Below are 12,503 nucleotides of genomic sequence, written 5' to 3'. Positions count from 1 at the left end.
TGACCAAAAAGTTAATGACTTAGGTCTGGGGTCTCCCTAAACCCCCGTCCCACACCTCCCCATAGCTTCAGGCTTGATCTAGTTGGAGTGCGGGGTTGGAGGGAGGGTAAGCAAAGGAATTTATGAGATGGAGGCTTCCAGGCTGGGGACGTTGAAGGACTCGGGGGTGTTTCACCAGCAGGTGAGGTTTCTCCAGAGCTGGAAAGCAGTGGGGTGAAGGGGTTAAGGGGGAGCGACAATGGAGGGGTTAACGGGGGCGGGCCCGGTCCGGGCGGGGCGGGGCCTCAGCTGGTGGCTCTGGCCCGGGGCCGGGAGGAGTCGCCGCCGGGTCCCTGCGCCGCCGCGGATCCCGGATCCCCCAGCCGCAGGGAGAGGCGCCGCCCGCCCCGTCCAGCCGCCACGCGCAGGTAGGCGCCGGTTTCTCCCCGGTCCGCGCAGGTCCCGCGGCCGCCGGCGGCCGCTCCTCCCCGCGCCCCTCGCGGGCTTTGCGTCCCCGCGTCCGTCCGCTGCCTCAGTCTCCCGCGTGGCCTCGGTCCCCGCCCCTCTCTGGGGCTGGCTCTCCCTGCGTCTCCGCGACTGACTTTGTCTCTGGGTCTGTCTCCATCTCTCTGTCTGTCTCTGATGTCTCTCTGGATCTGCGGTCCCTCTTCCTCTGCTCGTGTCTCTCCTTAGCCATCTCGATGTCTCTGTGTTGATATCTTTTATCTCTGCCTCTCCGTGTCTCTCTGTCACTCCGTTTGCCTGGATCCCTGGGTCTTGATGAACTCTCAGTCTATACGGATCTCTCTACCTCCGTCTCCCCGTTTCTGGGCATCTCTTTGCCTTTTTTCTTCCTGTCTCTGTATCTCTCTGTATCCCTCTGTTTCTGTCTCCATGTATCTTAGACCCGGTTCTGGCAACTTCACTCCGTCGTCATCCTTCTCCAACTTTACCCTGGGCTGAGGGTCTTCTTGGGAGTCGGGTAGGGGGCAATAGGATTACCACCTGGGGCAGGTGGACTTTGAGTACCCCTGTGACCTGGGCTCCCCCTTAACAGAGTCACCCCACTGCTCTGGAGGTCGCACCCACCCCACCCTCCAATTTCAGGAATTCCTGGCTGGGGGAGGGGGTGAACTTCCTCCCCAACTTCCTGCAGTCCAGGATTTGGCTGGGTCACCCATTAACTCCTTATTGTCTCGGCTTCATCCCCGCCCCCCGCCCCCCCAAGCACCCTGAAGGACAGCTCTGGAATTTCTGTGAGGCATCGACTGTGGGATGAATGTCATATATACTCAGGTGGGATGAGGGCTGGGGGATTTTCTGGAGGGCAGAGATGAAGATGATGGGGGCCGCACCCCTCATCACCCCCCACCAGGGCCCTCCACCAGCCACACCTCTCCTGAACTCACCAGTGTGTCCCTGCGAGCTCAGTTGTGGCCAACTCTGCGACCCCGTGGACTGTCCCCGCCCGCCAGGCTCCACTGTTCATGGGATTTTCCAGGCAAGAATACTGGAGTGGGTTGCCATTTTCTTCTCCAGGAGATCCTCCCCTCCAGGGGTCAAACCCGCATCTGCTTCTCCTGCACTGCAGGCAGATTCTTTACGGCTAAACCACAGGGGAAGAATTCACCAAGGGCCCCCCAACTCTGTCTCTGTGGTTGAGCTTGACTTCAGGTTTGGGGTGAGGATGGGGAGGTTGTCCTCTCTGGGCGGGGTTTCAGTAGGAGAAAATGAGAGAGATTGATGGGTTTTTTTTGGCGGGGGGAGCTCCAAAACTCTGGGAATCATAGCATCAAGAAGTTAGTGAACTCTTTTTTTTAATTACAGTATCATCAGTTTTGAATGTGAAGTCTTTGCATGAAAGGACCCAAGTATGTGAGAATGATCTGAAAGGAGGATTGGGAGAGCTCAAACCTTCAAGTTAAAGGTCTTGGGGTATTTGAATCCTTCAGTCCAAAAAGATGGGCTTTGGAATATTGGCAGTTTTCAGTGGTCGCAGTCGAGAGCTCAAAAGTGCTGTCAGAGCCAGCTAGACTAAACCCCCATTTCAGAGATGGGGAAACTGAGGCCCAAGTGTAGAAGTCCCCAAGGTGAGTCAGTTTCAGGCTGGGTTGGGACTCCGGTTCCACTGAAGCCCAAATCCAAAGTACTGGCTTCTTTTGCTGCTACTACCTCAGATTAATGTGGGGAAGGAGGTCTTCACAGGCAACAGGGAAGAATGCCAGGGTGAGTGTGAATGGCTGGAACCCAGGAGGGAGCAATTTTAGAAGCAGAGGAGAGAAAATATTCTAAAACCATGGTAGTGGAGAGGGAGAGGGGATAAGAGTTGGTTGGAGTGGAAGGGGTGGAATTTCAGAGAAGGAGGGAAGAGAAGAGGGGAAGTGGGGAGAGGGGGCAGCGATTAACTCCCCACTGACTCTGTCTCCTGACCCTCCCCATGAAGCCCACTGCTCCTGCAGGACAGGGCCTATAATTTGGTTTGTGTCTAGACAAATAATAACTCAGCCTCAGCCAGTATGTGATCCAGTGGGGTGGGATGAGACAAAGTTTCTGGGCCAGGTATAGAGAGGCAGCCTGGGCTCTTAGTGTCCCCACCAGGAGGAGAGAATTTAGGGGCCAGGTAAATGTGACTACCCACCCCCTGCCAAAATTGAATTCTTAGTATTTTACAATTTTGCACAATTTTAGAACTTCAGGCTGCTGGAATGTTAAAAAAAAAAAAAACCGGAAGAGATAAATGGAGAAAAAAGGAAGTGGGGTTCACCATATCTGTAAAAAAGAAAGGGGAAATACAGATAAGTGTTTGCTGAGCAAAGATAATGATCACTGAGAGTTTAATAATATATTATGAAAGTTGTACAATTTTTTTTTTTTAATCATAGAGCGTTCTAACAATAGAACTTGAGAATCCTGGAATGTGAATTTCCTGGGATATTGGAAACCTAGAGGGTAGGGGTGTGGAAAGCCGCCATAATAATAATAATAGAATGGAAGGAAGGTAAAGCTCTAAAAGGTTATAGTAATAGAACAGTAAACCATGGCGTGGACTAACAATAGAATCTGAGGATCTGAGAGCCTTGGGAATCTAGAACATCAGAGTAGAGTCAAGGACCCTCCCTGGTGTCCCTTCTGGGTGGTGTGGGGGACATATGTGGAGGGGATGGGGATCCCTTCGGTAGAAATGGGGCCAGTGGAATGGTCTCGGTGGCCTGACTGTCCCCGGTTCTCGCCGGCCAGCCGCCAAGGCGCCAGGTGGGGAGCGAGGCTCTGTGATCACATTTCGTTCCCCTAATGAGCAGACCTACCGGAGCTGACTGGTCCCCAGGGGGCTGACAGGGGAGCAGGAGCCTTCAGAGGAGGGAAGCGGGGAGTGAGAGAGATGACCTGGAGGCTTCTAGGACAAGGCTGGTGGTGAGTGGGTGCGGGGGCTGTATTACCTCTCCCTCTTGCCCTTTCAACCCCCTACCCCCAAGCCTTCAGCCTTGCTGGACTGAGAAGTCGCTTCTGGAGCCTGGCTTGAGCAGCTAAGACTGTGCAAAGTGGGGTCAGGGGTCTGACAGTCCTTTCTGTCTCCCCACTATCGCTCCACATTCCCAACTTATCTCTCTTCTCTGGCCCTCTGGGAGGGACCAGCAGGGACCAGGAGGGAGCGGGGGTGTGGGGTTGGGGGAGAGAGTGCTGGGCAAGGGAGTCAGGTGATGGAGGGGCATGCAAGACCCCCGAGATCACTTGCCTTCTGGTGGTGAGAGAGTCTGTGGGGTTTTCAGCAGAGTCTCAAAGAGGGCTGAGAACCCCAGAAAGACTTGAGAAAAAATTACAAGAGTGCAGGGAGGGAAGAGAGAAAACATTCTTTTTTGTTAAGAACTAGCGATCTAGGCAGCCTTGACACGTCATGTGACTTAGACAGCTAACTGCCTTGTGGCCCTGGGCCTCAGTTTCCCCGTCTGTATCAGGTAGGAGTCAAATAACCTTGTGCCCCCAGTTGTGGCATATAGGTTTATTGCATTGTGGAGTTCTAAGAGTCTGCCATTCCATGCTATCTTTATATGTGGTGGGGTTGATGTTGGGCATATCTCAGGTAGGGGAGAAGAGAGGGTTGAATGCCCCTCCCCCCACGCCTAGCATCCTCCAAGAAGCAGGTGGGTTGAAGTAGAGGGACCGGAGGAGGAGGGAGGGGCGAGTGTCCCCTGGAGGAAATTAGCAATGGGAAGTACATTTCCTTTGTCTGCAGGAAATCAGTCTCCGGCCTGTGTACCCACCCCAGCCTCAGCAGAACTGGGGGGTTCTTGAGAGGGTGGGACAAAGGGAATTTCTCCAGGCTCACTGCCTCCTTCCGTTATGAACTGGTTCATTTCTCATGTCAGCTCCCCAGTGCCTGTGGAATAGTAATAATTGTTCAAACACTGCACAATTTATAGATGATATCACCTCTACCAAGGATTTTGTTTCTTTCTTTAAAATTCATTTTCTTTTTTAAATTGAAGTATAGTTGATTTTGGCGCTGTTAGATAGCATCACTGACTCAATGGACATGACTGTGAGCAAACGCCAGGAGATGGTAGAGGACAGAGGAGCCTGGCGTGCTGCAGTCCATGGGGTCACAAAGGGCTGGACACGACTTAGCAACTGAACAAGAACAGTAGTTGATTGACAGTGTTATGCCAATCTCTGCTGCATGGCAAAGTGACTCAGTTATACACATTCTTGTTTTTTAAATATTCTTTCCATTATGGTTTGTCACGGATGTGGAGTTAAGAAAATATTCACACCCAAAAAATTATTCATAACCTATAAGTTGAGAGTTACATTTTACTGGGTGGGAAGTTTTAGGACTTCAAGCCTGGGAGATAGCATCTCAAGTCACCCTGAGAAAACATGCTCCAAGGAGCCAGGTTATATAGATGTTTTGCAACAAAGGGTGGGTAGTCTGAACATCGGAAGATTGTTGTCAATTAAAGAAAACCAGATATCCCAAGTTGAGGGAATTTAGCGCTTTTCTCTGTATTATGGGAAGATGCCAAAGTCTGGGCTCAGTGAAATCATTCCTTTGATAGGCACCTCAGCTATCTGGGGCCAGTATCCTGTGTTTTCACATCCTGAGCTTTTTGGGGGTGGGGGGGACTCACCACGGGGAGTGGTTGCAGTCTGATGGCTGCTAGATGGCAGGTATTCTTTCCTTCCTGAGTTCCCTCAAGGCTCACCAGCTCACCATCCATTGTGGCCGAAGTTGCTGGTGACTGTGACATCCTCTTTTACTGATTCGGCAGGAAATATTTCATTTCTCACAGGATATTGAATATAGTTCCCTGTGAATAAGTTGGGAGATGTTTCATCCTCTTCAATTTTCTGTAAGTTTGTATCAAATTGATATTTTCTTCTGTGTTTTTTTTTGGGGGGGTGGGGGAGGGGCCATGCCATGCAGCATACAGGATCCTAGTTCCTCAAATCAGGGATCAAACCCACAGCCTCTGCAGTGGAAGCCAGGAGCCTTAACCACTGGACCACCAGGAAGTCCCAAAGATTTTTGTATCTGTGATGCAACTGATATAAAAGTTGTGTCCCACCTCCCCTTCATGCAGAAGGAGAAACTGAGGCTCCTGCTGCTGCTGCTAAGTCACTTCAGTCGTGTCCGACTCTCTGTGACCCCATAGATGGGAGCCCACCAGGCTTCCCTGTCCCTGGGATTCTCCAGGCAAGAACAGTGGAGTGGGTTGCCATTTCCTTCTCCAATGCAGGAAAGTGAACAATGAAAGTGAAGTCGCTTAGTCGTGTCCAACCCTCAGCGACCCCATGGACTGCAGCCTACCAGGTTCCTCCATCCATGAGACTTTCCAGGCAAGAGTACTGGAGTGGGGTGCCATTGAGGCTCCTGAAGGAGAAGTAATTCCCTTGGTCTTACAGGCTGAAGGAGAGACCCAGGGCAGAGAGAGAGAGGTGTTTTGAGTGATTTGCTCTGGGCTGGAGGAGGGGTGGTTCAGTTCAAAGGGAGGGACCGGATTGTACTGTTCCAGTCGGGAGCAAGCCCCCTCCCTCCCATCTCCACAGGATCCAGGAGTGTCTGTGAGTCTGGGGTGGGGGCAGCTCTTCTGTTGCGGAGGACCCCACAGGGGGTAGGACTTACTAAGCGGGACTCAGCCCTGACCTTTCAAAGTCAATTATGCAGCAGAGAGAGCCTGCCCTTTTCACTTTTTCCTTCCTCATCTCTTTATCTCTGGGACCCTGCAGGGACTTGCTGGAGCTTGAAGTGGGGGGTGCTGCTGCCCCAAGGGGAGGTGGTGCCTGTGTGGAAGCAGTGGCTGACCAAATGCCTGTTCCCTCAGCCAAAGGCATTTATTGAGTGCCTACTGTATGCTGGGCCTGTCCTGGGTGCTGGCGAGAGCTACAACAGTCAATATACAGTCCCTGCCCTCCCGAGATATCCACTCAAGACAGACAGGCAGACACAAACAGGATGCAAGGTGATGTGAAGAGAGTTGTTTAGTCGCTCTGTCGTGTCTGACTCTTGCTCAGTCATGTCTGACTCTTTTGCGACCCCACGGACTGTAGCCCGCCAGGCTCCTCTGTCCATGGGTTTTCCCCCAGGCAAGAATAGTGGAGTGGGTTGCTGTTTCCTTTCCCAAGGGATCTTCCCAACCCAGGGATGGAACCCTTGTCTCCTACGTTGGCAGGCAGATTTTTTTTTTTTTTTAACCATAGAGCCACCAAGGAAGCACTGGGACTATGGATAAGCATATTTTCATTTTTCATTTGTGCCTTTTCTAAATTTCCTTGAATAATGACAGATTTCCCTCACTTCTTGAACTTCCAAGTACCCAATCTATTCAGTCTATCCCTTTAACATCAACTTCATAGCCATTGCCTCTGTCCTGACTCAGCCCTCTTTCTTGCCTTGACTTTTACAACAACCTTTTCCAGCTGTGAATAAACTAACAAAAAGCACCTCACAGACATGTGTACCTCTCTCCCACCAGCCATCTATCATGGCAGAAATCATGTCTTATTTATATTTATCTCCAGTGTTCAGTCCTATGCGGGGCACAGAGGAGGCACTCAGATGTTGGATGAACTGAAGTTCTCCTCAAATAGGATGTAACCTCCTGGAAAAGAAGAGCCCTATCTCAAGATCTCTGTAATTCCTCCACACAGAGTGTGTGGGTGTGGGTGGGCAGGACTGTGGGTACAGAGGGCCACCCTGAGGAAGTGATGGAGATATAGGAGCTAGTCCTAAGTAGATCTGAAGGAAGGACAGAGGTGGTGAGGCTGGAAAGAAGGTCCAGCCTTGAGTCTGCTGAGGGGGAGGGAGAGGTGGGTATGAAAGTCAACTAGGCTGCAGAGGCTGGGCAGGCAGTGCCTTGTCATCTGGGGAAAGACTTGGGATTTTGTCCCAAGTCCATGGGGAAGTTATTGGAGGATTTCAAGTAGAGAAGGATTTAATAACAAGAGCTGACTGACATGATAGAGAGACCTGCCTGGCCGCCACATGGGGCCCCACGTGGGGAGTGAGTGGAGGGAAGCCAGAGTGGCAGGCAGGAAATCCTCAGGGAGGCTCAACCATAAGGTCCAAGCCAGTGGTCGTGGTGGAGCAGAGTGGGCAGCGGCCGGGGTTTTAGAGACACGCGTGGGCACAGAATTTAGTGTGGAGGTTAGGGAGAGCCCAGAGCACTCTCCCATGGGAAGACACTGCTCAGGCACCGGGGAGGTTCCCGTGAGCCTGCTGGATGCCTTGGGTCTCATCCCTTCCCCTCTTTGGCCCCTCGGTTTCCTCATCTGTCCTACTGAGTCAACCACTGGTTTTCAAAATGTGTCCTGGGGACTCTTCAGAGGTGGACTTCCTCCCACCACCTCCTTTTATCTAGAGCACAGAGTAGCTTCCCCTTTTCACTGTCTTAGATGAGGTTTCCTGTTGAGATATGTTTTTTTAAAAAGTGGTTCCACAGCCTACAAACTGATGCAAACCGCTGGATGGAATGGCCTCTAAAGATGCCTCTACTTCAGGACTTCACTCCCATCCTCTTGGGGGCTGACAGTGGTCCAGGGCTTGGTCCAACACTGTCTTTTTCCCTGTGCTTAAAGATCTCCCCAGGACCAGGGCACGACAGGCCCAAGACTCTCACTCAGGGAAGTCAGAGGGAAGCGGAAAGAGACAATGAAGGGGGTGGTCTCTGAGGGAGGGGACTCCTGGCACTGCCCCCAGGGCTCCCCCTTGGTCAATTGAGTTCTCATAACTTCCCTGCCCCAGCCCCCTGCAGCTATGCTTCCATGGGCTGTCAGACCAGGGCCCCTTTCTGTCCAATTATTCTTGGGTGAAAACTGACGTTCAGGCTGGAGAAAGGAGGCGAAAGCCAAGATTTTCCCCGCTCCCGTTATCAGGACCTTGGATAGGTCTCTGAACCTCTCTGTGCCTCAGTTTGTCAAATAGGGGAGTAACAGTACTTTCCTCATAAGGTTCTTGAAAATTTTAAACTCACATCCATAAAGTGCTAAAGACAAGATCTGCTATGTAATAGGACTCAGAAAAACTTTGGTTGTTATTATCACTACCATCATCATCATTGTCAAGAATTCAGTGCCCTGGGTTAAGAGTAGGAAGCTGATTCTATCACTGCCTTGCTGTACATCCTTGAGGGGAGTGACCCAGCCTCTCTGGACCCTGTCTCAATGTTTATGATATGATAGGTGAGACTAGTTCAGCATTTCCCAAAGCATGATATGAGACTTGTGCCAGTTTTATATGGTTTCTTGAAGAAAGTTTTAAAGAAACAATTAGGGAAAAAATATAACTGACATCTCAAATCTGTGTTTTCAGTGATCTGTTGCTTAGATTAAGCATCATTAAGGGGCCTACCCTCTGGAGCTCACAGAAGGGTGTGGGGAGCAGAGGGAAGTCCCTGACACCTCTCATGACAGTTCTCTTTCCCCACAGGTACCGCAGTCAGCTTTGAACTGTGAAGCAGGGCCACCTCGTCTTAACTGCTCAGCCCCCACCAGGACCAAGCTGGAGCCCCTCCCATGTCCCTTTAAATTTCCGGTATTGGTAACCTGGTGCTGATAGAGCCCTTACTCACCACCTTCCTGTTTCTTTAAAACCCTTCCCACATTCCCCAGACTGAGTCTTCTCTCTCTTTCATCCCTCATAGGACACCCCCCTTTTTTTGTAGTCTTCACCTCTTTGGTTACCTCCCTTATTTCCATATTTCTTACTGGGGTCCTAGGAGGTGTCAGGTGTCAGCACCCCCATCCATCTGGCCTAGTCTCCTCTGCTCCCAAACTGTGAACTGCCCTATCTCAACACTACCGCATACATTTCCTGCGTCTTCTAGTACATCTCACCTCACTGTTACTTCAGCATAGCCACGCTTACTTTCTATATCCTCCACAAATCTCTGTCTCTCACCACTGCCCACTGATGCCTTCACCTCCCGTATAAACACTCCCCTTGGTCAATCGTGTGTTACCCCAATACTCTCCCATTTATACTCTGGTTGGGTCTATAAAACCTCCTTGACAAAGCTCGTTGTTAATCCTGCCACCCCCAAACCTCCCTCCTGTCGTAATTCTATCCCTTCTCCAACTTTTCTCTCTGAAGCCTCTGTCCTTCTCTGCCCAGTCTGGCCCACAATTTTCAGTCCACCTCATCCTCTAACCGCGTGAACTGCCTCCCACCATGTTCCCCTGAGCCTCCAAGGAGGGGGCTCAGGGGGGCCTGATGGCCTCCCGCCCCCCGTGGCCCCAAGCCCCCGTGGGCCAGGGGAAGCACCCTGAAAGACCCAGTGCCGAGGATGGGCAACCGCACGTTGGAGGGCTGCCACGTGGACTCCCGCATGGACCACCTCTTCCCGCCCTCCCTCTACATCTTCGTCATTGGCGTGGGGCTGCCCACCAACTGCCTGGCCCTGTGGGCCGCCTACCGCCAGGTGAGGCAACGCAACGAGTTGGGCGTGTACCTGATGAACCTCAGCATTGCTGACCTGCTGTACATCTGCACGCTGCCACTGTGGGTGGACTACTTCCTGCACCACGACAACTGGATCCACGGCCCTGGCTCTTGCAAGCTCTTCGGGTTCATCTTTTACACCAACATCTACATCAGCATCGCCTTCCTGTGCTGCATCTCGGTGGACCGGTACCTGGCTGTGGCCCACCCGCTGCGGTTCGCCCGCCTGCGCCGTGTCAAGACAGCTGTGGCCGTGAGCTCTGTGGTCTGGGCCACGGAGCTGGGCGCCAACTCGGCACCCCTGTTCCATGACGAGCTCTTCCGCGACCGTTATAACCACACCTTCTGCTTCGAGAAGTTCCCCATGGAGGGCTGGGTGGCCTGGATGAACCTCTACCGAGTCTTCGTGGGCTTCCTCTTCCCCTGGGCGCTCATGCTGCTATCATACCGTGGCATCCTGCGGGCTGTGCGGGGCAGCGTGTCCACTGAGCGCCAGGAGAAGGTCAAGATCAAGAGACTGGCCCTCAGCCTCATCGCCATTGTGCTGGTCTGCTTTGCGCCCTACCACGTGCTCCTGCTCTCGCGGAGCGCCGTCTACCTGCGCCGCCCCCGGGACTGTGGCTTCGAGGAGCGTGTCTTCTCGGCATATCATAGCTCGCTGGCCTTCACCAGCCTCAACTGCGTGGCTGATCCCATCCTCTACTGCCTCGTCAACGAGGGCGCCCGCAGTGACGTGGCCAAGGCCCTGCACCACCTGCTCCGCTTTCTGGCCAGTGACAAGCCCCAGGAGATGGCCAATGCTTCGCTCACCCTAGAGACCCCGCTCACTTCCAAGAGGAACAGCGTGGCCAAGGCCATGGCAGCCGGCTGGGTGGCGGCTCCGCTCGCCCAGGGGGACCAGGTGCAGCTGAAGATGCTGCCCCCGGCACAGTGAACCTCCAATTCTGCAGAGCCCCCACTCCTCTGGTCTAATCCCCCACTCCCTTCCCTTCTGGCCCAGTGTATGCAAATTGTATGTAAATAAGGCCCTGTTACTATTCATAAAATGTAAGAAAATAGGAAAACAGTGAGGCTGATGTGTCACTGATCAGCCATCATCCTCTGCCATGACCCCCCATGATAATTCAGTAGAACTGTGCCAAGCCCTGTGCTGGGTGGTGCTAGTGACCCAGCAGTGACAAATGGCGGCCCTGGCTCTGTCTTCACGGCTCCTATTCCAATGGAAGAGACAGATCTATCCCGGGAGGGTGATGCTCCAGAGTGGGCAGGGCTCAGACAGGGGAGCCTAGGGGCCGGGGGAACCCAAGAGGGCCTCTGTTGCAGTCTGGGGGATGGAAAGGGCTTCCTAGAGGAGGGGACCGATAGATTAAGTTTCCAAAAGGCAAAGACAAAGAAGTTAGGATTATTTCCAACAAGGGAGTAAAAGTCTGTGATTCAAGGGGAAAGTGGAGTATTGAACAATCACTTGTGTCTTGGGAAGCCCCTGGTCATATAGAGTAGAGAGAGAGCAGGACAGAATATTTCAGAGTTTGGAGATAAACAGATTTTTCCAAGTCAGGCCTGAGGAGGAAGAGGGAGTGTGTCAGAACCCAAATAAAGGGCCACTGGCCAACTATCTGAGGAGCAGGGAGCAGGATAGGCTTGGGAACAGGGCTTAGGACAAGAGAAGGGTATTCATTCATTCAAGAGAGATTTATTTATACCTGTACTGGCCAGTATAAACAGTGACCAAGACAGTCCAGGCCCCGCCATCATGGAGCTCACAGTAAATGAGTAAATAAAGATAAATATTAAATTTGGAATCAAAGGACTTCCTTGGCAGTCCAGTGGTTAAGACTCCGCACTTCCACTGCAAGGAGCACAGGTTCAGTCCCTGGTTGGTGAACTAAGACCCCATATGCTGTGTGGTGCAGCCAAAAAAAAAAAAAAAAAATGGAATTGGTAAGGGTAATGGAGCAAGATAAAGCCAATTGAGAGGACAGAGAATGATATGGAGTCTGATCTAGATCAGGAGAGTGGGGAGGGCTCGCTGAGAAGGGGGCATTTGAGAAAAGACCTGAAGGAGGCGAGGGATCAGATGGGAGAGGGCTGCAGGCAGAGGGGACGACAGGTGGAAAGTCCTGGAGTAAGAGAGCGCCTGCATTTCGAGGGCCAGCAAGTACACACAGCAGTGTGGTGGGAGCAGAGGTGTGGGAGGACATTAAGAATGGAGATGAGACAGGTAGGGACAGGGGCCAATGTCCCAGAGCATTGTGAATCCATGTGAGGGCCTTGCCTTTTATTCCAAGGTAGATGGGAACCACAGAGGGGCTCTTAGCAAAGAACATTTGGGATTGGCTTAAATGTTAACAGGAGTCCCAGGCTGCTGAGTGGGGAACAGAATATGGGAAGTAAAGGCAGAAGCCAGAAGCCCAGGCAGGAGATGCTGACAGCTGGACCCGGGTCAGGGTGGAGCAAGCAAGGATTGGTGTCAGCTTTCGGATTTCTCTTGAAGGAATCCAATGATGGAAGAAATACAAGGCCCTGTGGGATTGTGTAACCCTAGTCCCTTGCCCATCCTGGGAAAAGGGTGACCAGAGGACCTGAATTA

The 12,503-nt window shown here is 52.2% G+C and overlaps 1 protein-coding gene across 1 annotated transcript; it reads left to right on the top strand.

The window, feature by feature from the left end:
• The first annotated feature begins 275 nt into the window (after positions 1–275).
• GPR4 (G protein-coupled receptor 4) lies at positions 276–10,977 on the top strand. The gene is made up of 2 exons (XM_086353169.1): positions 276–407; positions 8,903–10,977. The coding sequence occupies exon 2, from the start codon at positions 9,759–9,761 to the stop codon at positions 10,845–10,847; it is 1,089 nt and encodes a 362-aa protein (XP_086209295.1). The 5' UTR covers positions 276–407; positions 8,903–9,758; the 3' UTR covers positions 10,848–10,977.
• The last annotated feature ends 1,526 nt before the right edge of the window (positions 10,978–12,503 follow it).

The sequence above is a fragment of the Bos grunniens genome, chromosome 18 (assembly GCF_055505025.1).
Source record: "Bos grunniens cultivar Pamir isolate PY7600 chromosome 18, Bosgru_T2T1.0, whole genome shotgun sequence".
Taxonomy (NCBI): Eukaryota; Metazoa; Chordata; class Mammalia; order Artiodactyla; family Bovidae; genus Bos; species Bos grunniens.
Note: the sequence above shows the minus strand (reverse complement) of the source record. Positions and strands in the feature narration are given on the sequence as shown.